General features: G+C 52.5%; 5 protein-coding genes across 9 annotated transcripts; 2 read left to right on the top strand and 3 right to left on the bottom strand.

The window, feature by feature from the left end:
- Positions 1-354: 354 nt before the first annotated feature.
- Positions 355-3,838, bottom strand: THOC3 (THO complex 3). Its single transcript, NM_001030611.3, has 6 exons — positions 3,624-3,838; positions 3,152-3,308; positions 2,146-2,350; positions 1,641-1,802; positions 1,455-1,555; positions 355-1,113 (listed from the first exon to the last, which is right to left on the bottom strand). The coding sequence occupies exons 1-6, from the start codon at positions 3,804-3,806 to the stop codon at positions 950-952; spliced, it is 972 nt and encodes a 323-aa protein (NP_001025782.2). The 5' UTR covers positions 3,807-3,838; the 3' UTR covers positions 355-949.
- On the top strand, positions 3,681-10,365 carry SIMC1 (SUMO interacting motifs containing 1). 4 transcript variants are annotated; one of them, XM_040647285.2, is made up of 11 exons: positions 3,887-3,990; positions 4,328-4,384; positions 4,589-5,308; positions 5,542-5,762; positions 6,165-6,234; positions 6,659-6,804; positions 7,143-7,322; positions 7,841-7,969; positions 8,898-9,054; positions 9,134-9,218; positions 9,937-10,365. In XM_040647285.2, the coding sequence occupies exons 2-11, from the start codon at positions 4,373-4,375 to the stop codon at positions 10,155-10,157; spliced, it is 1,941 nt and encodes a 646-aa protein (XP_040503219.1). In that variant the 5' UTR covers positions 3,887-3,990; positions 4,328-4,372; the 3' UTR covers positions 10,158-10,365. The 4 variants fall into 4 exon arrangements, with proteins under 4 accessions (XP_015149369.2, XP_040503219.1, XP_046756491.1 ...); XM_015293883.3 differs by lacking the exon at positions 4,328-4,384 and having other exon boundaries at positions 3,681-3,990; XM_046900535.1 differs by having other exon boundaries at positions 4,328-5,308.
- A 1,753-nt stretch (positions 10,366-12,118) lies between these two features.
- KIAA1191 lies at positions 12,119-19,877 on the bottom strand. 2 transcript variants are annotated; one of them, XM_015293761.4, is made up of 7 exons: positions 19,725-19,877; positions 19,447-19,637; positions 18,411-18,537; positions 16,700-16,824; positions 14,682-14,788; positions 14,258-14,397; positions 12,119-13,902 (listed from the first exon to the last, which is right to left on the bottom strand). In XM_015293761.4, the coding sequence occupies exons 1-7, from the start codon at positions 19,750-19,752 to the stop codon at positions 13,694-13,696; spliced, it is 927 nt and encodes a 308-aa protein (XP_015149247.2). In that variant the 5' UTR covers positions 19,753-19,877; the 3' UTR covers positions 12,119-13,693.
- A 163-nt stretch (positions 19,878-20,040) lies between these two features.
- On the top strand, positions 20,041-23,155 carry ARL10 (ADP ribosylation factor like GTPase 10). The gene is made up of 4 exons (NM_001397469.1): positions 20,041-20,807; positions 21,146-21,308; positions 21,390-21,565; positions 21,993-23,155. The coding sequence occupies exons 1-4, from the start codon at positions 20,622-20,624 to the stop codon at positions 22,167-22,169; spliced, it is 702 nt and encodes a 233-aa protein (NP_001384398.1). The 5' UTR covers positions 20,041-20,621; the 3' UTR covers positions 22,170-23,155.
- A 255-nt stretch (positions 23,156-23,410) lies between these two features.
- NOP16 (NOP16 nucleolar protein) lies at positions 23,411-25,452 on the bottom strand. Its single transcript, XM_414551.8, has 5 exons — positions 25,337-25,452; positions 25,127-25,241; positions 24,863-24,932; positions 24,088-24,194; positions 23,411-23,852 (listed from the first exon to the last, which is right to left on the bottom strand). Exons 1-5 carry the CDS (start codon positions 25,441-25,443, stop codon positions 23,709-23,711), a joined length of 543 nt encoding a protein of 180 aa, XP_414551.3. The 5' UTR covers positions 25,444-25,452; the 3' UTR covers positions 23,411-23,708.
- Positions 25,453-25,476: the final 24 nt, after the last annotated feature.

The raw sequence follows: 25,476 nt of genomic DNA, 5'->3' as shown, positions 1-25,476 counted from the left end.
AGGCCGGCAGCCGCGGGTCAGGCAGGTGCCTCCTGCTGCCACCACGGCCCCGCTCCGTTCGTGAGGGTGCTGCTAGCTTGGAGCAGGGAGAGCAGGGCTGCGATATGGGATGGGGACAGTTGTGCGTGGCCGTCCCCATCCTCTGAGCAGCATCCCTTCAGAATCTTATCCCCAGCGTGGGGGCACAGCGCCCTCTGGTGGGGTGACACGAGATGGGGACGAGCCCTCAACACGGACCCCTCTGCCAGCGGGGCCCACCCGCGGCCACACCGTGGGGGCGATGGGAGCCGTGGCTCAGCACCACGCTCCTTTCCCCGCTCGTCTCCTCCTGCCCTCACAGCAGCTGCAGGCACCTTCGTTATGGAAGAGGATTTATCAAAATTATAAAAACAACCACCAATACAAAAAAACAAAAAAAAGCCGTAGCTGGGGGAACGCCCTCCAGCTCACACGCCCCCACCCCCCCCATGCCGCCCCTCTGATGCTCAGCACAGGGAAGGGGCAGGCCGTTCTCCAGGGCTGCCCTCACCACCGGGCTGCGGGGGAGGACAGAAGGGATCATCACACAGCTCATTGCTGCCTCTGGGGCTTCCACGCCGCTGCCCTAGAGCAGCGCTCCCACCTCAGGAGGCCCCTTCAGCAGTCAGGTTCTGTGATTTTCTTTGGCTGCTTGCCTTTGGAACAGACCTTCCATGCCCCAGGGACGAGGCAGCCCTGAGATGGTGCGGAGGCCCTGCTGGGCGCCCCCATCCTCACCAGCACACAAGCTGCTTTTTACAAATGCTTCTGAGAGCAGCACACGTGGAGCTGAGACAAAGGTGACGGCACTGCCAAGCAGGTAAGGAGAGGACCGACATCCTTACCCTGTCCTATGCTAACTGAGCACTCTTCCATCCCCAGGCGTGGGGAAGCGTTGTGGCCCCTGGTGCCCTGCCCTGCTGCAGTATCATTAGGAGTCATTGGGAAGCCCGAAGAGCTTGACAGTGCCTGCTTCTCGGCTGCTGTCGTATTTGCCATCTTTGTCGTCACAGGCGAAGGCCAGCAGAGGCCTCTTCGGATGCCAGGCCACCGTGAAGGTAGGGGACTCACACTGCACCTCCCAGAGCTTCTCTCCTGCACAGAAAAGGGCCCACATCAGCCTGGAGAGCCTCCTGCTCTCCACTGCGGGCTGACCTGTAGCACAGAACGCAGCTAAACACCTGCTTCTTCCCTCCCACGCAGGGCAGAGGAGGAACAAACGCTGCTTCAGCGCCTTTTAATCGCCTGGTGACAAGGCACGGACATGACACGCATATCTACAGCAGTCAGATGAGGCAGAGGCTCCCCCTCTTGGTGCTCTGCTGCGCACAGCCAAGCTCTTTGTAAGTGAATCACCTCTTCCGGTGCCCTCCCAGCTACACCAGCACATCTCCATCAGATCCCCTTGTTACCGTCCCCCAAAAGCAAACCATTACCTGTCTCCACCTCTGCAATGTCAATGAAGTGATCCTCCGATGCCGACGCCAGCATCTTCCCATCGTGGCTAAAGCTCAGCGTTCGCACAGGCCAGTCAAGCCTGCAGCAGCAGAGCAAAGCAGACAGTGAGTGATCCCCCAGTCACTGGAGAGGGGAGCAAATAGCTCTGGAACAGCACTACCTACCTGGAGAAGCACCTCACACACACCAGCTCATCCACATCCCAGAGGCTGACTAGAGCATCAGCGCTGCCCGTGGCAAAGTACTTCCCCATGGGATCGAACTTGATGCAGATGCAGTTTGAAGGATGGGCATTGATGGACTGAATGGGTTTCAGTTCTGGGTAGCTGCAGAGATGAAGGGAGAGGACAGGAAGCAGTGAGAGAATCATAAGGCCTCTGTGCAAGCAGGGCAGGTGTGAGACACGCCAGGACCAAGCATGAAACAACAGTGCAGGGGACACTGCTGGAAACATCAAGTGTTGCGTGAACAAAGAAAAACATCACAGTCACACACAGAGAATCCAGCCCAGAACTGGGGCAACTTCCTTCCAGGCAGGTTTGCTCCCATCATAGTGACTGGGAATCACTGGGACGTGGGACTCTGGTTCCCCAAACTGCCTCAGCAAGCAGCGATGCACCAGGGCAGCCAGCCTTGGTACCCCACCCAGCAGCCACCACAGCCACCCACCTGAGGATGTTGATGCAGCCATTCCCATTAGTGAGGAAGAACATGTTGTTATCATTGTTCCAGGAGATCTCATTGACCTCAAACTTGAACTGTTCCTCTGCTTTGGAGCGATGCGTCTTTGCGTCAATGAAGGTGACGACATCATCCTTGTTCCCCACCGCAATGGTCTGTCCATCAGGGCTCCAACAGATGTTGATGTTCTCCCCTAGAGGGACAGAAAAGCAGCAGGTCCCATTTCCACCCAGCAGTTGGCAAGAGCCACAGCGTGTCAAGGAGACAGGAGGTTTTCATTTCTGATTCGAGGCCACAGTCTGCCCCACTAACTCTGAATCACTCCCAGATGGGAAGAACTGCCAGGTCTGCAATTTAACGCTGAAACTCGGCACTGAAAATCAAACTGAGAGCTGTATCTTCAAGCCAATATGACTGCATCGATGCCCTTTCCATTTTAGACACAGCAACCACCAAGCAAGGTCAAATCAAAAGACCCTCTTAACCCAGCGATCTCCAGTATCCAGAAAATCCAACAGTACACGCACGTGAACGAGGGGATGACCAAGGAATGCTGCAGATACACCACCTTACAACTCCATTCTCAACCCTGACAGCTGGAAGACAGAGATTTCTTAGGCCAGAGATGGTAGCTGGGCTAATCAACCCATTAACGGATCCATTATGGATCAACCCATTAATGGAACCATTTGTGAATCCAGGTAAACTTGGACTTCAGCCATGTCTCTCTCTGCAAACACACGTTCCCAGCCTCCAGCCTTCTTGCCCACAGGCTCCAGACAAGTTCCCATGGCCTTTAACAGCCAGCAGCACAGCTCGGTGCCTCCCGTCCTGACAGCAGCGTAAAGCAGCCCTCGCGTTCACTGCTGCTCCTTACACCAGCTGAAGCTGTCTGAGTGTGACACAGAACTAAAAGCAGTAAGCAAAGATCCCTCTAACCAGCAGTACCAATGGCAGGGCTGCATCACCGACCCCCAGAGAGGCAGGGACCCACCTTTGGTGTTGACGGTGGCAATGCACTTGGTGGTGCGCACGTCCCAGATGCGGATGGTTTTGTCCCCGGACGCAGTGACAAAGAGGTCGGGGTTGCTGGGATGCCAGCAGAGCTGATCCACGCTGTCACCATGGCCCCGGTAGTTGTTCTCTTTTACCTGGAAAAAGAGGAGAGCCGTGGTCCCACCCCTGGAGGCGCCCAGGGACACGGATGGGGGCCCCGGGCAGCTCGACTGAGGAGGTGGCGGCCACTCCACGGCAGGGCTGGGGGGCTTTTAAGGGCCCTTCCGACGCAACCATCACTCCGCGGTGCCGGGTGGCAGCCCTGCCCAGCGCCCCGCTCCCATCTCCCTCTCTCCTCCCAGTTTCCCCGCCCGGTCCCAGCTCCCAGCTCCCAGCCCCACCATGCCCGCCCCTCGCCCGGCTCAGCCCGCAGCCCCGAGCGCCGCTCCCGGCCCGCTGCCGCCGCTCACCAGCCGGTCCTTCTCGAGCAGGAAGACGCTGGCGGTCTTATCGAAGGATCCGGACGCGAGGCGGCGGCCGCAGCAGCTCCAGGCCACGGAGTGCACCTTGGCGCCGTGCGCCGGGAACTCGCGGCTGCGCGTGTTGGCGCGGAACAGCTCCTGCATGGCCTGCACGTAGGGCGACAGCGCCATGCCCGCCCCGCCGCGCCGACACCGGCCGCCCCGCCCCGCCGCCCTGACGCAGCTTCCGCCGCCGCGGCGCGGCACGGCCCGGCACGGCCCGCGGAGGGCGCCCGCGGCGGAGATGTCGGACGGCGCCGTCCTCATCAGCGATTCGGGCTCGGAGGGCGGCCGCTCCCCTCCGCCGCGCCCCGCGGTGAGTCTGCGGCCGGGCCGGGCCCGCCCCGCTCCGGCACGAAGCGCCGCGGCTCTGCCCTCTCCTCGGGCTTCTGCCGCGCGGAGCGCCGCCCGCCCGCCCCGTCCCGTCCCTCGAAGCCGCGGGGCCCGGATCCCCCGGCAGGCGGCGGAACGGAGGGCGGGGGGGTTGCCGGGCACCCGCTGGCCGCGATTCCGCGGCAGTTGGTGCCCGGTAACGGGGGGACGCGGCGGGCAGCGGCCCCGCGGGGCTCCCCCAGAGCGGGCATCGGGGCCGGGCTGCGCGCGGCCCTCCCGAGGACGGGCAGGAAAACCAGATTGAAATGATTTTCTTGCAGATCTTTACAAAAGCTTCCGTGCTGTCCTAGCTCTGCTGCGATGCGATGGATGCGAAGGTAGTGCTGGGCCCAGGGGAGGCTGAGGAGAAAGGAGAAGAGGGCGGGCACAGGGCTGCCCCAGGGCCTGCCACAGCCCCACGGCCAGGCGCCTGGTTTCTCTATGTGCTCACCGGGCCCCGGGGCTCTCTTGGGGCAGCAGGGGAGGACTGAGGCACGCAGATGCAATCGTTGCTGCCAGCACTGACCCTTTACTCCCCACAGGAGATCATCGATCTCACCCAGGAGGACACAAACTCAGAGCCGCTGCCATGGAATTACATCCCCATCATTGACCTGACAAAGGAGGACAGCTGCAGTCCTCCCCCGGCTGCAGACTGTACTGTCCAGGACCAGGTGTCCATGGTACACGCAGCCCATCCCCAGCTTTGCTTCAGCACAAAGCAAGAAGTGGAGACGAGCACAGAGCTGATCCCTGCAGCACCCTCACATGGCTATCCCACACAGCCCAGTACTGCCACAGACACAGTAGGAAAAGTGGAGAACAAGAGTGGCTTCTCTCCTGCCTCCAGCCACCACAGCCCCTCCTACAGCCTAGAGCCAAGCCGCAGCACCACCACAAATAACACTGACTCAAATTCCCTGGCCAGCACACAGCTGGACCGAGTGCTGTTCTCACCCTCCCCCTCCATCCTGGACAGCAATGGCAGCACGTGTGGCATAGAGGAGACTCCCCTTACTTTCCAGCTAAGGGAGCTCCCCCCAAGACTGAGCCCTGTTCCAGCCAGCATCACTAAGAGGTCAGGGAAGGCCAAAAGGACTTCTTTGGAAGCAGGTGGCTCACAAGAAGCAATCCGACAAGTGACCTCAGCCAGTACTAAGGCTGACAGCATGGTCTGGCTAAACAAACTGCGCTATTTCAGGAGGAGTGGAGTCCAGCACCTCTTCTTTCATGGTGCAACATCTGACAGGGAAACACCACAGGTAAATGGGTTCAGAGCAGCTACTGCCCAGCCAGGTCCACTCAGAGCAGTTCTTGTGGCAGAGGATGGAGCACGGGCTGCCCCCTGCTCCACTTCCCCTTTCAGGGGAAGCTTTGCCAAGCCCTTGGGATCTCTGGTTACTGCAGTTCTCTTAATGGTGGGCCTCAAATCACAGCTAGATCCCCGTGTACCATGGGGACCCAGTTTTCACCCACTGCCTTACCTTGCACACAGCGGAAACCCGAGCTCATCCCCAGCAGTAAGATGAGCATGGTACGCACCACCATGGAGGAGAACTTCCTGGAGGGAACCTTGCATTTCCTCAGTGACTTCATCTCCCGCCAGCACTGCCCTCCCAAAGAAATCGTCTCCCATCTGATCAGACACATCCTGTTGAACTCCCACCAGGAAGAGATCCTCCAGAACACCTACACGCTGCTGATGAAGATCCAAATGTACGTGTTCCCTTTGCCACCATTCCCTGGGGCTGGCTAGGTGCCCTAGTACAAGGGTTACCCTGTGTAGTCCTTACCAGAGGACAGACAGTAAGTGTCCCTGTAACTCATGATGGCCCTCTGGCCTGCAGTAAGGGCTGGAGCAGCTCTCTGCTGCCTTTGCTGTGGTGCAATCAGGTAGAATGTTACATGAGGCCACAGGTGTGCCAGAGCTCTTTGTAGAGTACGGCCCATCAGGTGCTTCCAAAAATCTGACACAGTCAGGGGAGGAGAAAGGGGGAGGGCAGAGCTGAAAAGGGGGCTGCAGCAAGCAGGAACGGGGGGGGCTTGGGGTGGAGGATGCCTGACCTCGAGGCAGACAGTGTGGCAGTTCAGCACAAATAGATGGTGCTATCCTTGCAGGCTCCATCCAGCCAACACGACCACAGTAGGATGGGACTGGATGCTGCTGAAATACACCATGGAGAACGAGGTACTCAGCACTGCATGTGTCACATTAGGCAGGGATCACCTTGTGCTTGCCCCACAGCATCACCTGGCCTTGCTCCGCTGCACAACAGCTCAGTCCAATGTGCAGTTCTATTGCAGCTGCTGAAGGCAAGCGTTTTTATCCATGGTGCTCCTTAATGTGCTGCACAGCTGCAGGCAGGTTGATGAATCTGAAGAAACCACAGCAGCAGGCAAAAGCATTTTGAACTGGGGCAATATTTGAGGAGCCCAAGTCAAATAGCCCCAGCCAAGGCCCTGGGGCATTGCTGAAGCCATGCAGCCCCTTCTAGGGAACAGATGTGCTATTCCTCAGTCACATACATCACCCCATTCCCAAAAAGCCATGTTCCCTGGTGCTCTTTGCCCTGCAGCTCCATCAGGCTCACACTATCTCTATCTGTCCTTAGGAGAAGCTCCCTGGACGACTCCTCTTCCTGCAATATGTCGTGCAGACCTTGGAGGATGACTTCCAGCAAAACCTGAGGCTGCACCTGCTGCAGAAGTCAATAACCAAGAAAGTGCTTTCCTGTGACACATGCTTCAACAATGTCAAGTAAGGGATGCATCCTCCTGTACTCTATAATTAGCTGCAGAGAGGCAGGAGCTTATGGAATGTTTGTTGAGACTCCCATTTAGGCTTTTCAAGAAACAAGCTTGGAAAAGTAAAGTGTAGGGGCCAGCTATAAAGAAAAGGGGCATGTTTATGACCATAACAACCACAAATGATGCAAGGGCATTATCAGCCACAAGCAGACTTTTAGAAAATAAGAAAAAGGCTGTCCAATCAGGACATATCCTTCATCCTCAGGGTCTTCCTTCAAGCTCCAAGTGGAACTAGAGGTCAGAACACAGCAAAGCCAGGCCCATCTAACATTCCTGTTTCTGTCCCAGGGAGGTGGTTGAATGGTTGGTTGCAGTAGTGACAGGAATCAGATTCTTCCAGCTGCAGGAGCAGACACAAGAAATGACACGCTTGTCAGCAGAAACAGGAGCTGAATGTAGCTCATCTGCAGCACAGCCAGCCAGCACTGACCAAGCACAGCTGACTCCACCAACATTCTTCGCCCAGAAGTAAGTCCCACAAATCCTGGCTCCCTGCTGATGATAACATGGGGTCCAAGTCAAAGAGAAGCAGGTCCATCCTCTGTCTCTATCTTATCAAGGAAGCCAGGTTGTACCTGTGGTCAGCTTTCTTGACATTTTTCTCTAGGGGAGGTAAAGACTTGGGGAGCAAGAGACCTCCTTGCCTGGCAGGAAGCTGGTTCAGTGAGTGCCCTGCTCTTAAATGAGGCCAGAACTCTCAGCCCACAGCCCAGGCTGCCCCATGCTGCTCCACCAACACTCAGTACAACTACTGAGACCTCTGTAATATCCACATAGAAATTGGCTCTGCTTCCCAGAGCATCAGATTTAACATACTCTAAGAGACACCATAGGGCTTTGTAGGAAGCAAACCAAATGTAACCTGCTACATTTCTTGATGTTCCTCACTCTAAGGCACAAGGCTGAACTAGATGCCACCTCCAGTGTTTAACTTTGCAAACCAATGGATGCATATATATATATTTTTTACTCTTTCCCTAACCTAGGGCAATGCTCCTCCTCCAGAGGATGTTGTCCTTCGCAGTGGAAGTGGACAGATCTCCCAACTGCAGCTCCTGTAAGATCGCAGATCTAATATTCCCATTTTTACTGAATATTCCTGTGAGGAGCCAAAGGTGAGAAATGTGCAAAGCAGTATCTCCTTTCTGGGCAATAGTCTCGCTCCCTATTTCTGGATGCATTAAGTATAGAGCATAGAAAAACAGACTGTTTTGACCCAGCCAGCATGAACACAGCTGTAGGGCTGAGAGATCCCATCACTATTACCAGCTGATCCCCAGGTCAGTGTGATGCTGAGAACCACTGGTTCTCTCACCTCAGAACTGCAGAGAGGGACTAAAAGCAGTAATCCACATTAGCACAGTCAAGTGCTAGCAAACACATCACCAAATCCCAGGGGCCAATGAGAAGTACTCAGTACACTTCCTACAGCATTACCTGGATGTGCTTCTGTTTGCATTGGTAAGCAGCATAGTATCTAAAGACAATGCACAGGGCCTGACTGGCTCTAGCATAGATATGAGACCACTAGATCCCCTGCTGTTCCAAACTCATGTTCGCCTATCCCAGCAAGCAGTCTTTTCAGATATTTGTAGCAAAACTCACTCTGAGCACACACCAGTATAATCAAGCCCAACTAACTCTAACCAAGCTATCACTCATTCCAGGACAGTTCTGCTAGATCCTTGGCAGCTGTGACTCACACTTGCTTGGCTATGCTCCCTGAGAGTCAGCAGGAATGGATAATTTCTGCACAGGATGCTGGGCAGGGTCAAGTGAAGCAGCTAAGCTTGTTTCACAGACCGCACCAACCTCAATTGGCAGCAGATCAGATCTAAGGATTGTAAACATGCTCATAGTTCAGCTGCATAACAAAGGTTTCTATCATATTGGTGGGTTTGCTCTCACTGTACTGCAAGGCAGATACTGCTGTCACCCTACCCTTGCACCAGATCAGCATCAGCAGGACACCAGGAACACACTGAAGTAGTTGTTCCTTGTCAGGCTGTGCTGCCTCCACCAGAGTAAATCTTTGTCTTGCAGGGAAGCCCTCTTAAACACCATGGAGAGCAACCTGCTGCGCTGCAAACTGCTAGAGATGATGTTCCAGCACAGTTGTAAGGTCCCCACAAACTTGCCCTTGTCTCTGTCCAAGATCCTCTATTTTCTAGGCCACTCCTCCGTGCTGCTGCAATATGAGGTATCTATCCATCCTTCTCCCTTGTGTGGCATCTCCTGATAAAACCTCTCCTAAAACCAAAAACTATCTATTGTCATAGGATGAAGTAGCTACATGGCAAAAATGGGATGAGCTGCTGCAGTACTTGAGCTTGCTGCTGCTGAGTTACCAAAATGTAGTAGCAGGTAAGTAGCCTGATCTGACTTTAATAAACCCAGTCTCATGCAGCGGCTGCAATGGAACATCCCAAGAAATACTTCATTTCATCACTCTTGAGCTCACAGCCACAGTCTTAGAATGATGATGTGCTTCCATTCTTGCTGGTAACTACTCTCTGCATTCAGAGCAAAGAAATGATAATGCATCATGCAGAGCGCACAACACATTTAGCTGCTGAGAAATAGCCTACATCCTACAGCATCAACCCCAGCACTGCAAAGCTGGCAGCAGAGTACAACTAAGTTGCACACACACAGGCTTAGAACAGGGTAGGGCAAGTCAAAATTATCAAAAAATTCCTAAAAGTCTCTTGCCAACTTCTGCTGCCTTACCAGGGCTAAGGCTGTCATAGATTAATGCATAGAAACACATGATCACACGTCTAGAGCATTAAGCTCACTGAAGCCTTAAAGAAGGGTCCACTGGTCCAGTGTGGTACTAGCACTGGAAGAAAGGATCTATACAGCCCTGCTTACTCAAGGTTTCTCAGGCACTCTGTGTGCAGACTGAGCTGGAGGAATTAGTGCCAAGCAGAATTATCAAGGATAGCCATGGAAGACTTTGCACAGTTTCCAGCTGTTCTTCACTACAGCACAGTGCTGCCTAAGGGATTCTGCAGTCTGACCCTTAACAGGTCAGACAGCCCATTATGTTACCTCCCCCCAACAGCATTTCCTCTTGCAGAGCACTTACGGAGCTCACTCATTGAGCGGGTGGACTTGATCATTAAGAAAGCCAAGCCCAAACGCCAAGATGATGACAACATCAGCCAGCTGGATATTCACCTGAAGATAAAGGACTTCCTTGGCCAAATGCAGCAGATCCTGGAGGAGCCCTTCCCTGTGCAGATCAAGGAGAAAGTGTGCATGCTCAAAAAACTGTTTCTCATTGTTGCTGCTACCTGATGGAGCCAACCACTGTGGCAGAAAGCACAAAGCTATGAATGTAAAGACCTGTCTCATGCTGCAGATTGCCATGTCATCTCTACTGTTGTAGGTTTGGAAAAAAAAATCTCTGGTTTGTAGTCTCAGAATTTCCTTTCAAACTTGTCTCATCCTACAGTTTTACAAAGCACTTTGTGTACCTTTAAAAAATAAATTATTTCTCTACTTACTGGCTCTTCCATCTTGGTGTCCTGCCCAAAAGATAGAAAGCTCTGCTGCTGTACCTTGGAATTGCATTAGACTAAAGCAACCATAAAGTGACAGTAGTTTGCACAGCAAGCACAATGCCAAGATATTTGTTCAATACTCAGGAAAAGTTGAGTCTTCTCAAAAACACAGGTGTGGGATACAGAGAGAAGATTCACAGTGCCAAGATCTAAGACACACTGGTCAGTCCTCAAGGGATGAACCTTTCTGTTCCAAATCAAATACACCTGTGTGACTTCAAGCAAGGTACCTCACCCACATCAAAAGATGGGACTGAAGAAGCAGCACCCATTAAGAGGGCTGCACTTCTAGAATGCACTGAAGTTTCTGCAGTGCAGTCAAGTACATACCATCAAGATGAGTACCAAATGCAAATCCAATACCACCAACTCAAGTTGGAGTCACAGCTGAGGTCAGAGAGCAGTTGGGTACTTTCACAGAAGGTCCTGAGTTTATCAGTAACAGATGTTGATCTCCCTGCAAATGGGAGTAAGACTTCCATATCTGCCCATCACCCTTTGATCTGCCCCTGTGCTTGGCAAACCTTGGCAGCTCAGCCATTTTGCAGTGCATACTCCAGAGAGCACGATTAAGAGCCTTAAGAGAACAGAGCTGCGGTGATGGCCAGGAATGCAGTAGTTCCAACAGGAGCATTGAATACACTGTAGATCTGATGCTGGCTATGCAGCCAGGCATCTAGCAGAAGCCTGGCCTCAGCCCAAAACTTCACAAATTAGAGCCAGCCACGACCCTGGGCTCTTTAGGAAGCCGCCCTCCAAATACCAGCTGTGCAAATGGGTGATCTGTTCTACATCATCTCCCTTTAATCCAGAGGTATGCCATCCAGGGAGAGGCGAAGTGTTTGAAGTAACAGGCCAGAAGAATTTCCAACGCTGCAAACTCCAAACATTCCTTGCTATAGGAAGCTGTTTCTCCTGCTTGATGTACTCAACTTTGACATATTTTCCAGTTCTTATATTCCACTAGAAAAGATTTTTGCCATCAAGTTAGTACAGAAGTTGCTTTCCAGAAGGACCGGTTACAGGTACTTTTCTGATATGCTGGTGAGATCCCAGGACAAAAATTCAAGCAAGATACATAAAGAATATCACACACAGAGAACACCCTTTAACCACAGCTTTTGCAACTAAACAATGAGATGATCCTGCACAACTAAGACCTACAGTAACAGACAATACAAGAGTACTCATGTGCTCAAAGAAGCATTCTACTACTTTCAGCTTTGCGAACAGTCAAATAAGAACATTACATCAGTATTCAGCCCAGTCACCTCCAGTCCAGAAGAGATGTATGCTTTAAGCACTACAGCAGCACCCAAACTAAAGGCAAAGCAAGTAGACCCAACCAGGAGCTGGGTAGCTCCAGGCACATACCAGCCTGGTTCCCACACCTGTGCCCACCTCCACAGCACCAATACAAACAATCATCTGAATAGCTCAAGAAAATACTAAGGTTTCATGCTGTTTCATCAGCAAAAAAGCCAAAACCAGGACTGAATCTGGTTTTAAGCCTAGTCCCCCAGTCAAAAAGGAGATTAACACAGCAAGTATTTTACCCACAGTGCATGTTACTACAGCCTTACGGGGCTGAGCCTTGACCCCACATTTGTAGCCCAGTAGCAAGCAGCCTGGTAGATACTGCACAGCCTCAGATTTCTTCCATACACACATTACCAATGCTAATAAACAAAGACCTCAATTCACAAGGATTTTATTTTCTTGTAACAAACAAAAAAAATCATACACATTAAAGACATGACACAGACAATAAATTAATGTCAAATAAGAGGTTGATTCCCAAGGTGCAAATGACTGGTGACAATAACTGCTCAGTTGAGTGGGAGATTTTCAATATCTGGCAGCATTGTTGAAGCTTATGATGAAGTAGAGCCACAAAATACACTTCTTCAGAGGGTATAGCAGATAGTCAAGTGAGCCAATCCTGCCTCACCCTCATGGATGGATGGAGAAAGCAGAAACTCCAGAGCACAACTGTTACCCTAAGTCAACTCTGTGAGAAGTCCTTGTAACAGAAAAGCTTCAGATGAGGGTGCCACTCTCACCACTACAGAAAGCCTGCTTCTGGCTGAGGTCACTCTGCAACACAATTGTGATGTCAAGAAAAAAAGATGGCTGGTTGCCACAGGACAGGTAACAATTGCACAGCAACACCACCTACAGTGCACAAGGGACTGAATGGTAGCTGGAGGGTCCTTCCATTATTCATGAAAGTGTTAACTGTCTGCAGCAACTGGTATTGACTAAGCCAAAAAAACTACATATCACTGTACTATAGAATGGTTAGTCTTGATCTTCCACTTTGCCTTCTGTCAGCCCTGCAAAATCTATTTAATGCTGATGAAACAAAAAAAAACCAAACAGCTGTATTTGAGAAGTGCCACTGATGTCTAATACACTTCTACACATGGTTCACACAAGATGCTAGAAAAAAAAAATCAAGCCAGAGTGCTACAATTACTGTATGTCTGTTGTCTAGGACAAGCCAGGACAGCATTGTTTTGCACACAAAAGATCATATGCTTCAAGCCACACCAGCTCTGGCCATTCCCACCATTTTTGGAGGATCCTGAAGACTTGGAAGAGAAACAATTCTTCCTTATTACAGTCAAGTCCCATTAGATTCTGCTCCCTGCCTTCCTAATAAGAGCATCTTAGAACAGACAGCGCTCCACTCTTCTGAAATTAAACCACAAACAACTAAATACTAGGTGTACTACAAGGTGACAACAGAAGTGAGCTGCATACTTAAAGCAGAGCTATCACGTTGCCAGAGTACCATTCCTCCTGGTATTTAATGGTCCAGTTTTCAGTCCTTGCTTGCTTTCACCGTTTTCTGTTGGTGTTCTGTAAACATCAAACAGAACCATGGTCCTCTTGAGGGTACTTCAGCACTGAGCATGACAAGACAGACTACAGGTAGACAAGCCAGCCTATTGCACACTACATGCAGTCCTCTCCCACAAAACACAGTTCAAGGTTTTACTGCAGTACAGTGCACTGGGAAGCACATCTCCTAGTGCTGCATAGCACATAGGACTAGTGCAGTACAGCAGAGAAGATGGTTTAGTACGAGTGCAAGAGTTTTTCAAAGACCAATTCAGGCCTGAATTTAGGACAGCCACAGCTGTTTCCTTTTCTGAGATGGAGAGCTGGAAAGGAGATATTCCTATTTTACTGCAGCACAACAGGTCAGGAAAGCAGAGCCTAAGATACCCTGTGGCCCACCTGAAGACACCAGAACCACTCTTCCTAGAATCCAGTTGGAGTAAGCACATTCAGATCCCGAGGTTTGATATTATGGGAATGTGAAGACTGTTTCCTCCCTTCTGTGACTGGAATGTCCATTTTGGGTGGCTTGAAGGTGACTGGATCCTCTGTCATTCTAGTAGCCTGAGCACGCATCAGCTCCATTGGGGATGGCTTCTGAGCACCCTTATAAGATTGGATGGTAAAGCCTCCTGATGAAGAAAATCACAATTAAGAGCTAGGAAAACTAGCTAAGTCATTTTTCTGCTCCCACCAGTACAGAGCACTGCATCACTGACAGCCAGATCTGCTGGAAGTCTACACAGTGCCAAAAATCCTCATGTCATCCAAAACCTACTCCACATCAAGGAGTGACACTTCCAGTTCTGGTACCACCAGGCAGCCAAGAAAGCAGAAGAGCAAAAAAGCTGTCACCTTCACAGCCTGCTCTTGGCACAGGTCCTGACGTGAATAGCACACACTCCCAAGGTGAACAGAAATAGCTAGCAGTTTTGCTCTTTAACAATTCTCCCCTAGCTCTTGCAGGGCAGACTTCAGAGGACATACCTGGATCATTGGTGGATTTCTGGATGGCTTTTGGTCCAAAAAAACTCCACCTTTCAGATGGCAACCTGTCCCCACCAGCTTCCATGGCAACAAAGTCTGGGGCAGTGATAGAAGCAGAGGATCCCTGACTAAACCAACCCCTAGAGGGAAAAAAAAAAATCACTGAGATATGTAAAGGGAATAAATACTTCAGGTGGCCTCAATGTGCCAGGAAATTTATATGTAGTTGCCAGGAGCTAGTTAAACAGATTTGCTACCAACCAGGATGAAGAGAGGCAGGTTCAAGTTCCATAAGCTTTCAATACATTCAGTGACAATACGAATACACAGCAATTCCACAAATTTCACCCCTTAGACAGTCCCTCACTCTCACCTCAACAGCCTGCAGGAAAGCAAAAGTAGTGATCTGCCAGAAACAGCATACCTGTTTTTATGCTTGGGAGAGGAGTGGGGAGTGCTGCTTGGAGTGGACTGAGCGGATGATGTCTGTTTGTCATCTTTTGTCATTTCTCCACTCTGCATTTTTAGTTTCTGTTAGGAGAGGCAAGAGAAACAAGCAACAGATCTTAAGTACAAGGCACAAGGAGCAAAGGTAGTTTTACTGTCAAAACTGAGATTTAAGTGTTACCTCACCTCAAGCTACACACAGCATTACAATACTTGCATATACCCATTAAGCTTCCTTCCAGGACACATACAAGCATTTCAGACGTCCACTATGCTCAAGACATACTCCAGGCTACAGTAAGATAACATAACTCAGCAGTTCAGAGTCTTATCAACAGCAGCACATTGCTTTAACATCAGCTTTCACAGGAAGGTGCTTGCATTGCAGCAGTGCTAGCTTACCAGGCACTGAACTGCTGGCTGCAGGGTGACAAGGCTCAGTGTCACAGCAACCACTTGTCTAGAGCAAGAGCTTTCAGTCCCATAAGTTCTGTAATGAAGGGGAGACCAGCCCTTGTACAGAAGTCTAGGAGAATTAGACCCTGAGAAGTGACCCACAAAAAAAAAAAGATGAAAGCACTGCTCTTAGAACAGCAAGTTGAGCTGCATTTAAAAAGCACATTCAGTAAAAAAGAAAATCATGAAATGGGTGCGCATGAACCAGGCTATTACAACACATTCAGATGGTACAAACTGAACTTCATAGAAGTCACTTGAAGGGCAGTTATATTTCAAACACTGACGACATAGGCACCTTCTCTGAACATTTCCTGCAGCCATCCAGGCCATGCTAACGCAATTCACTAACACTGTTATTGAAACTTTGACCTTGCAGGAGTACGCTTGGATGGCTCCCTGCTGAACTCCAACTGCATGACTGCTGTGGGTAACTGAGCTCACCAGAAACACATTAATTGAACACCTTCATCTGATTTCCAGTTAGAAGCAAGTTCAATTTTGTTTTCCAATTTCCACATTAAAAACACGAGGTTTACAAGTGCTCTAGTTCTGGCTTGTTACAAGGAATAGCAACCTGAGTAGAACAGTACTTATTTTGAAGCTGTTCATTTGTACTGCAAAATTAGTTCAGCCTGAAGTCAAATAAAAGTCCAGAGCTCCAACATCACTGTCCAAGCACGTAGGGAACTCCTGGACTCCTTACAAGAGTCAAATGAAGGTTGGCATCACTCAAGCACCAGTGAACAGAACTTTAAGTTCAGACCATTCACTGGTTAACCACTGCAAACACGATGAAGTACTTCTGTACTTTGCATCTTAAACACTGAAGGAAAGTAGCAGAGGGAGATGAAGGTAGTTCTAGACTAAGAAAATAAGCTTCAACCTGGAAGCTATGAATAGGACCTTTGAAATTCTCAAAACAAGCGCATTTATTTTAGGTGTCAAAGGCCTTCCCTACCCTACCCTCACATTAATGGTGCTCAGCACGGTAAGATCTGGGAGTGTCTCACATGCTTAACAAGCAGCTGTGCTCTAAATTAGATTTCCATGGAAGAAAAATGCTTAGGATAACTTCAAGTTACTCTTTCTGTTAAAAAGATCTCTTCCAGCTCTTAAACAGAAGCACAATAGAGACTAGTGCTTGCAGAGACACTTGATGTTGAAATCTGCCCTCAAAGCCCAGAAGGCATTTCTGTAAGCTACCCCTAGAGAGACAATGCTAAGACAAAACAGTTCACTGAACTACTGCAGGGCACCATTAAAAGGCACAGCAAGAAAGTGAATTCTGTATAGAGATACCACCAACTGGAAAACAGTGATAATCTGATGTAGAATATTGCAGTTTCCAGACAAGTTCCAAAACTATAAAGGCTAATGCTAACTTTAAGAGGTTAATCTCTCTATACAGTAAACTAAAAGCTTTCTGAGTAAGCAATTTAAGCAGAGCTCTGGCAACACACTCCAAAAGCAATGTCACAGACAAGTGTTGAGCTAGTACACAACCTGCAGAAACAGCCAAAGCAAAAGAAGTCTTACATGGACCGCCTCAGCCACGCGGTGGTACTTCGTCTCCTCTGCGGTGAGGCCTTTGTGTGGAGTGTACCCAGCATCTCTCAGCCCTGCCTGCTGCTCAAAGCACTGGATGCTCTCCTGAGTCTGCTCTGGAATCAACGAGAGCACATGTTCACAGAGAAGAACCCCACAGACAGTTCTAGCAAACAAAGACAAGTGAAGTAACCAAGACACAGGCATTTCATCAGTCGTGTCTATATACTGTAATAAGTTGACAGAGGCAGCAAGATGAAGCTACAGAGTATACTGGAAAACTATCCTGAGTCATAGGGATAAGTGACTCAGATAAGCAGTGATTTGTCCCAAAGCAGCGGATGTATTACAAAATGCATCATCAGTAATGAAACTCACCTTGTTCAACAAGCTGCATCACCGCTAATTACAGCTTCCTAAATCTAAGAGACCCCAATAAGATGAATATTTTAAAGTGCCCTCCCAGATTTTTGTTGTTTTTTCCCCCCCCAAAGAAAAAAAGCCACATCTTCTGAAATACTGCCCACACTGATCTGACACAGACTTGTAGAGCAGGTGGTAAAGATCCCCACAGCAATTCTGGATGAGGTGAAACGAGCTACTTTAGCCAAGCACAGTCAGCAGCCAGCATGCTGACATAGCTTCAGCTCTTGAAAAAATGAGCACTTTTTTTGCTACCAGCACTGGAAATTTACTCACTAGGAGATCTAAAAACAAAGTTGCTGGTAAAGGCTTAAAGTCTTCTTTAAAAGAGAAGAGTTCCACATTAAAGTTACTTGCAGGGACAGTGCATTGTATATGAGAAATCTAGAGGCTATTTGCCTATTTATTTACAGTTCATTACCAGCTTGGAGTTCCTGACTTCTTACTGCACAGGAATATTTTTAGGCTATGTTTTTATCTAAGTTAGCCCTGTGCCATTGGACTAGAACAGAAGCTGTTTTCCAGCAGAAAGTCCCTATCCTTGGACATTGTTTTCTAATACATCAGTTAACTTTGAGCCAAGACAGAAACAAGTGCAAGTGTAAGCCTATTTCAAAATGCTGATCTAAACATGTCTGGAAGTCTTTCGAAGCACTGATAATAGGAAAAAAAATTAATCCCAGATGTTAAGAGGCAGCGGGCACAGGGTAATATGTGATTAATTTTCCCTGCTGCAAATGAGAATGTACTCTCTGTAAACACAACTGACCCAATTACATTTTAAACCTTCATGATTAATGAGGTTTGTTTTTTAAAGCATTACTGTTAGCAAAACACCTGCTGCTATTACCAGAAATGCCACTGAGCACTCCATTAGCTCAGTATGTCAACTGTCCACACCACTTCAGTTAGTTGCAGAGCTCTACCTATCAATGGGAAACAGCAAGTTAATAATAAGCAAACATACAGTAGCAGCAGCAGCAGGCTGCAGCATAATGTGGTGTGGACTGCAGCACCCTATCAGCACTGAATGTTCCCTGCACTCCCCCTCATCACCCAGCTTACAGCACCTGGCAAAACAGAGGCTGTAAACATGGCCTATTCTTTAATTCCTTGCTTGTTTGTAGAGTGTCCTCTACAAACCTCGCACACTTTGAGATCAGAGGCAGTGTGAATCCACAAAGCACCCAGGACCTCTGGCAGTTACCTCAAGACACTGACAGACCATTCATGTGCCAACACCCATTAGTCATCACACTACAGAACAGCGAGCTCTTACTTGTAATGAGAGAGTTCATGATGATATGAGTGGCCTTGGCCTTCACCACAGGTACCTTATTCACACTTTCGGTGGAAGATGAAGGAGTTATGACCGGTGCATTCATGTTAGCATCCCCTTCTTCAATCTGTGCAGAAGCAGCAGGGCATAGTTTTAGACCAGGAGCTACCACAGCTCTTTGTCATGATGCATCTCTCAGTGCTTAGATGAAACACCATGGAGAACTGCTAGCCTTTGTCCTACAGAAAGAGTCCACATGCTGTTCTAGCCATAGCCCAGGAATGCTTAAAGCCTGAATATCATTCTTAGCAACAAACGAGTCACTGTCACCCAACATCTAAGAACACACTGAGTTCAGAGCCAGCAATTTGCTACATTTAGTACAAAGCAGTTCAACAGAAAAGAAACTAGAATGTATCTATTTCCATGTGCATGACTGCAAATTGGACCGCAAGGTCAGCTGGGCAAGAACACTGTTCACAGGCAGGGCAGCAGCACCTGTATGTACGCAGCAGTCACACACACTGCGGTCTGATGGTTAGTTTTTATCTTCCCCTCATTCCTTATGTTTTCAGTTTCCTACTGAACGGACCCAATGCTCATCACTGCACTGCTGACAGTGAGATCCCAGCAACGAAGCAGCACACAGTGAATGCCAGAAAATGAGGAGGCTGCTGGCACAGACGGCCTCCTCCTAACACAGGGGTTACTATTCCCTGAGCACAGCATTTGCTTTTTGTGCCAAACCAGTTTCATGGCTGCTTCCACAAGAAAGGAATGCAAGGCTATTCTACTTCTGTTGAAGCACATTCAAGATCCTCTAAATGTAAGAGCTGGTCCTGCACTCCAAGCATCCTCAAAATCATTTGCTCGGATTTAATTACATCCGGTTAGAGCCTGAAACGAGTTTTGGGCACAAACTGCCCCGTTAGTGAGAGGGCCCTCGGAACACGCGGACGCCCAGCACACTTCAGTCAGGGCGCAAAGCCGCTCCCGGCCCACAGCCGCAGCCCCGGCCGTGCCGTGCAGCGCGTACCTTGGCGAGCTCCTGGTACTTGCGCTCGGGGATGACGGGCTGCTTCCACAGGACGTTGGCGCACAAGTCGGCGGGCGGCGGCGTCATGGGCGCCGTGTCCTCCAGGGCGTCGTCGTAGCTGAAGGCCCTCCGCGGCACGCCCAGCGGCAGCGACATCCTGCCGGGCAGAGCCCCGCCGCGCTGCTCCAGCGCTGCGAACAGAGAGGCCGGCAGCGCTCAGCTCAGCGCCCGGGCCCGACCCGGGCCGCCGCGCAGCGCGGGAGCGGGGAGGGCCTTACCGGGGGCGTCCGGCTGCCGGGCGCTCATGGCGGCGTTGCGGCCCGTGGCGAGACGGGACCGGCGGGACTAGCGGGGAGGCGCGGGGCGGAGCGGCGGCGCCATGTCACAGCCCGCAGAGAAGCGAGTACCACCGCCCGACGCGATGCGCGAGTAGGCCCGCCCCCCCGCGGGAGAGCTTTTATAGGCGGCGGGTCTCGCGAGAGTCAGCGATGCGCGCGGGGCACGCCGGGAGATGTAGTCCGTGCAGAGGGGCGTGGGAAGGGGACGGGGCGGGTCTGAGCGGACGAGGCGCCTCGGCTCTGCGCAGCCGCTAACGGAAGCAGCCGAAGGCTGAGCCTGACCTCTCCTTCGAGGCTGCGTGGCCTGGGGCAGCCCCAGCTGGGGGTAAAGGGGCCATAGGTGTGTCCTGCCGCGGGCATCATGGCCATCGCAGCCCCGTCCTCCACCACTATACGAGCCCTGCCCGCTCCGATTAGCACCACTGAGGAGGCTCCGGACCCCACTGCCTCCCTCCCTATTCCCATAGTGTCACGGAATGGCTGGGTTGGAAGGGACCTTAAAAACCACCCGGCCCCAATGCTGCCGTGTGCTGGCTGCCCCCTCCTTGAGTAGCGAATATCTTTCTAAATTCTCACCTGAGTCTCTTTTAGTTTAACGCCATTCCCCCTTGTCCTATTACTGTGACTATTGCACAGTGTAACAAGTCAATTCCTCCTCCTCTCCTGCTTATAAGCTCCCTTCAAGGACCCACCAACCCTCCCCCTTCCTCTCTCCCTCCCTCTCCACCCCCCGCGGTCGGAGCGGCCCCTTTAAGCGCGGCGGTGACGCCGTGGGCGGGCACATCTGGCCACACATCTGTCTGCCTCGCACGCTGCCGGTGCCGGTACCGGTACCGCATGGCTCCGACCGGCGCCCTGCGCAACCTGACGCTGGCCCTGGAAGCCGCCGTGGTGGTGCTCGGCTCTCTGCTCTTCATCGCCTGGAAGCTCTACTTCCGCGGCTCCGAGCCCGCGGGCACCTGGGACGACTGGTGGGAACGGGAGCTGCGGGAGCTGCAGGAGCGAGACCCGGCTGGCAGCGCGGTAAGGGCGGCCGGGGCCGCAGCAGTGGGGCTGTCCTTCGCCGGGATCCCCACTGGGATGGGGAAGCAGCTCGGCTCGGGGTGGGGGCTCCTTCCTCGTGGTGCTGAAGCCGTTGGATCTGAAGTCCCCCCCCCCCCGCCCAGAGCCCACCCAGCTGCAGAAGGGGGTTTGGGATGGGAGTATCGATGGGACCCCCCCAGCCCTTCCTGTGGAGCGAGGGGGCTTGGCGTCCGGAACCCCCCCCAGTTTGGGAAAGGACGTGTGGGGTCTGGGGGCCGGCGGGACCCTTCGCTTCAGTCCGGCCCCCGGGCAGCCCCGCTCTGTCCTGCTGCCCGCAGGCGGTGTGGAAGCAGGTGCTGGTGTTGGGGCTGGACGGCGCAGGGAAGAGCAGCGTCCTGCACTACATCTGCAGCCAGAAGGCCAGGACACGCATCCCACCCACGCTGGGCTTCAATTCTGCCCAGCTGCACGTCGAGGGGCTGGAGATGGACCTGCTGGAGGGTAAGGCCCCTCTTCCCCCCGTGGGGACGCAGCAGACCCGCGTTCCGCCACGCCGGCACTGACGCTGCCCATCTCCCACAGTGGGCGGCAGCCACAACCTGCGGGCGTATTGGCCGCTGTACCTGAGCGACGCCCACGTGTTGGTGTTCGTGGTGGACTCGGTGGACAGGTCACGCCTGCTGACCGCACGCCAGGAGCTGCACGCGCTGCTGGCCGAGGAGCCCCGGCTGCCGCTGGTGGTGCTGGCCAACAAGCAGGTGGGTGCCTCCCAGCGCTGACGGGCAGCCAAACCACCCCTCCCCGGGGCCCCAAAGGCAAATCCTTATGACCCAAATCCCCCGGCTTGTGCAAAACCTGCGCTCTCGGTGCCCGCATCCTCCAGACATTATCACAAGTGTGGGTGCTGCTCCTCTTGCCCCAGCAAATAAGTTTCAGGAGTGCAGCATGCAGAAGCCCAAAGGGGAAATCCATTGCTCAGGCAGATGGCCAAGCGCATGCCTGCTGCCGTTTCCCATTCGGTTGCACAGAAGCAGTTCCGCTGCAAGAGCAAGCAATCCCTGCTAGGGCTGTGTGGCCGGACTGGTTCTTGCTAGCCGGCAACCGGCTCGGCACGCACCGTGCTGCTCCCCACCCATGGGCTCGTGGCCACACCACCCTCCCCAGCCGCCTCCTCTCTGCCCACAGGACAAGAGCGATGCCCTGAGCACAGAGGAGCTGCGGGAGGAGCTGGCCCTGCACTTGCTCAGCGGGCAGCGGGAGCTCTTCCTCCTGCCCACCAGTGCGACCTGGGCTAGTCTGAGCACGGCCACCAGCGTTCTGCACGTGAAGAGCCTGCTGGTCACCCTGCTGTCCCAGCCCTGAGCGGACAGGCTCCCGCTGGGATGGAGGGAGCTGCTGGAGCTGGGACTGCACCCTGCAGCGTTTGGGGTTGGGCTGACACGTGGCTGCACGCAGGGATGTGAGCAGTGGGCTCTGCTCTCTGCCACAGGGAGAGGGCAGATGCGTCCCCCAGTTCAGGACAGAAGCAGCACAGGGCAGGGCCCTGCACCTTACACAGCAGCCCGACAGAATACTGAACAAATGGGGCTGAACCCAGCTTGCTGTCCAGATGGAAGCCTATAAGGTGGGTGGGAGGTGCAGAGCAGTGTGCAGCCACAAGGAAGCTCTTGGAAAGCTGGAGCAATCCCTTCCCCTGCTGTGATGATAGTGGGGTCTGGATTCATGATGCCCCTGCCCCCCGCAGGGCTCCCTGGAGCTGATGTGGCTGATGCAGCCCCCTCCCCCCTGCTCACACAGTTAGAGATCAGCCCACAGTGCTTACCCAGGATCTAGGGGAAGAAACAGCCCCTCTGCCTGCAGCAGAGCTCTCAGCTTTCCTGCGGATGAAGGCCACGTGGGCTCTCCTTCCTGACAAACATGCCAAGCCACGTGATGCTGCCCTGAAGCCCAGGCTGGTCTGGTGCACAGCCATAGGCAGGAGCCCCTCACCTGGGCTGAGCACAGCTCGCCCTTCCCCAAGCAGGGGGAGTATTTCAAGTATTTAAAAGCCTGTTGAGCAGAGATGAAAGCAGGTACCGGGTACCCTGCTCTGCTTCCCCTGCTTCGTCCTGAACAGGGGATGTGAGTGTGCTGTTTGCTCTGCTGCCTGTTCCATCCTCATCTCAGGAGCTGCAGAAAGCCCTGTCTGCAGGAGGAAAGGCTGCTGCATCAGGACACAGCACTGGGCCCTTGGAAACTGACAGGGGAAACCGGGGTGCACTTGGGGTAAGGAAATACATGCCAGCTGGTCTCTGCTGTGAAACCTTTTATACAATTGCTCCTTCCCCTTATGAATAAACGAGGCTGATGACTCGGCTCTGTTCTCTGGCTCCTTGCAGTAAAGGGACCACCAGCCCAGGTGAAGCACCAGCCCTGAACTGGAGGCAAAGATGTTGCTTTTGGGGGAAGCAGCCCCTGCTGCTTACAAGGAAATCAGCAAAGGCACTGCCTACCCCCTGCAGTCCCCAGCCCCACAGCCACAGAGGGTAATGCACATTTGCTGCCTGTGTACTACACATCAATGCCAGGAGCTTTAGCAGGAATAGAGGCCCACGGGCAAAAAGTTCCCACCAGCATGAAGCAATAATTTATTTTAACAAGATGGAAAAAGTGCTGGCTCGCACTCAGAAAGAAGGGAGTGGCATGGCACATTCAGTCCGCATGCCACAAGCCTCAGCCAAGAGTCTTTCATGCCTGGTTATAACTCTGTCTAATGAAGGTCCTTTCTCCATCACCAGAAGCTTTGCACAGCTCAGCCTACCCAGGAGCCACAGCCAATGAGTGACAGTCACCTGCCTGTGGTTCAGAAAAGGTAGCACCAAGTCTGCGCTTGCAGGCAAACCAGTGGAGAAAAAGGAGCAGTCACTGCACGTCCATCTTCTCCTGCTTGAGTGATGCAACAAAATCCTTGTACTCCTCAGGATAGAAATTCTTGTACACGCTGATCTTCCTCTTGATCTGTTTGGGAGTGTCCTGGTAGTAGTTCTTTTCATCACGAGCCATTTCCTGTGACAAAAGGGGAGAATACATCAGAGGAACAGCAAACACGGATCTGCACAGCCACGCTCCAGGCAGGCTGCAGCCGGTGCCTAACAGGTTCTGGCTGAGGTTCAAAGCACTGCTTCCCCTTAGCAATCAGCTGACAGCAAACCAAGGTCCGGGGCAGGGATGTGTGGCAACTCGCACCGTGCAGAAGAGCCAGGAGCGAGCTATTCCTTGCTTTGAGGCACCCAGTACTTACCTTGTAGTTCTCCCCATGGTTCTGTATCATGTACCGCACATAGTCAATGAGGTCTCTTGAGAGCGTATTTGACTTCTTCTCAGGAAGACTGGCCTCGAATTCCATCTCTAGACAGAGGGTAGAGGCACTGTGATGCAGGCAGGCAGGGGAGGGAGGGAAGCAGCTCCTCCCAGGGTTGAGCCCTGCCAGTCCTGCAGACAGGCATAGCTTTTGCAGCACAGCTCCGTGCCTGCATGCTGCACTGCTGCCCAGCACAACCGAGCAGGAAAATGAATGAGACCATGAGGAAAATGACTGAATGCTGCAGGCACGCAGCCCTGCAGCTCACACTGCGAGGAAGGAGCGGAGCTGCTGCTACCTCTGCTGTGGTGTGTGACTGTGCACAGCTGCTAAAGCACTGCTGTAGTACCCAGAGTAAGGCAGCCTCGGGTTCGTGTTCCACTGGTGTGGGACATCATTGAGTTTCAAAGTGATAGGAGGCCCAATGGGGCAGCAGGTGGAAAAAGGCAGCACAGGAGCGAAAGGAAAGTCACGAGACAGGACAGGCTGGGAAGGAGAGCTGTTCTTGTTCCAGCTCAGCTCCAGCCTGGCTGGGAACCCACTGTACACACTCATGAGCCTTAAAACAACTGCATCAAGGTCTGTACGAGAACTAACAGCTCTCCCTGCCGAGCCCCTCACAGCTGTGAGGGAGAGACTGCACACCCCCGAGATCCCACCGCGCTGACAGCAGCACAGCACGACGCCCACTGACACTGCCCAGCACAGCACTGACCGCTCAGGACGTAGGGCTTCCGCACCAGCATCTTGTCCTGCTCCTGCCCGTCACTCTCTGTCTCCATCCTCTGTATTGAGAGAAAAAACACCTCGAGAAAGGGGCGTTTGGAGACAGCTGCCAACACGTTACTTCTGCAGATCTAAACAGCCCACGGACGGGGACATTTCCCACGCCTTAAATAAAGCTTTTTCTCCCTTTTTTCCCCATTCAGCTAAGCCCACAGACACGTGTCCACGACCAGCCCGTCCCTCCCGCGCTCACCTGCAGCCGTCTCTTGGCGATGGGGACGGCTTTGTTGGGGTCCCCGGCCAGGCCCATCTCGGCCAGGTTCTGCGCCACCGACTTGGTCGCGTCCCACGCATGGCGGATGTGTGAGCTGCAGGGGGACAGGCACGGCTCGGGGACTGCCAACACCGCCCCGCGCGGTGCGCGCCCCCCCGGACCCACGCAGCCCACACCCCCGGCCCTCACCACTCGATGCGCGGCGCGGCCTTGCGCCTGGCGCTGCGGTACAGCCGCTTGCGGTTGAGGCCGTAAGCGAACTTCTGCCGCCGGTTCTTCCCCTTGGCCTTCGGCATGGCTGCCCCACGCTGCCGCCGAGCCGCGCCGCT

Source organism: Gallus gallus, chromosome 13 (genome assembly GCF_016699485.2).
Source record: "Gallus gallus isolate bGalGal1 chromosome 13, bGalGal1.mat.broiler.GRCg7b, whole genome shotgun sequence".
NCBI lineage: Eukaryota > Metazoa > Chordata > Aves > Galliformes > Phasianidae > Gallus > Gallus gallus.
The sequence above is the reverse complement of the archived record's forward strand: the minus strand, read 5'-3'. Positions and strand labels throughout refer to the sequence as shown.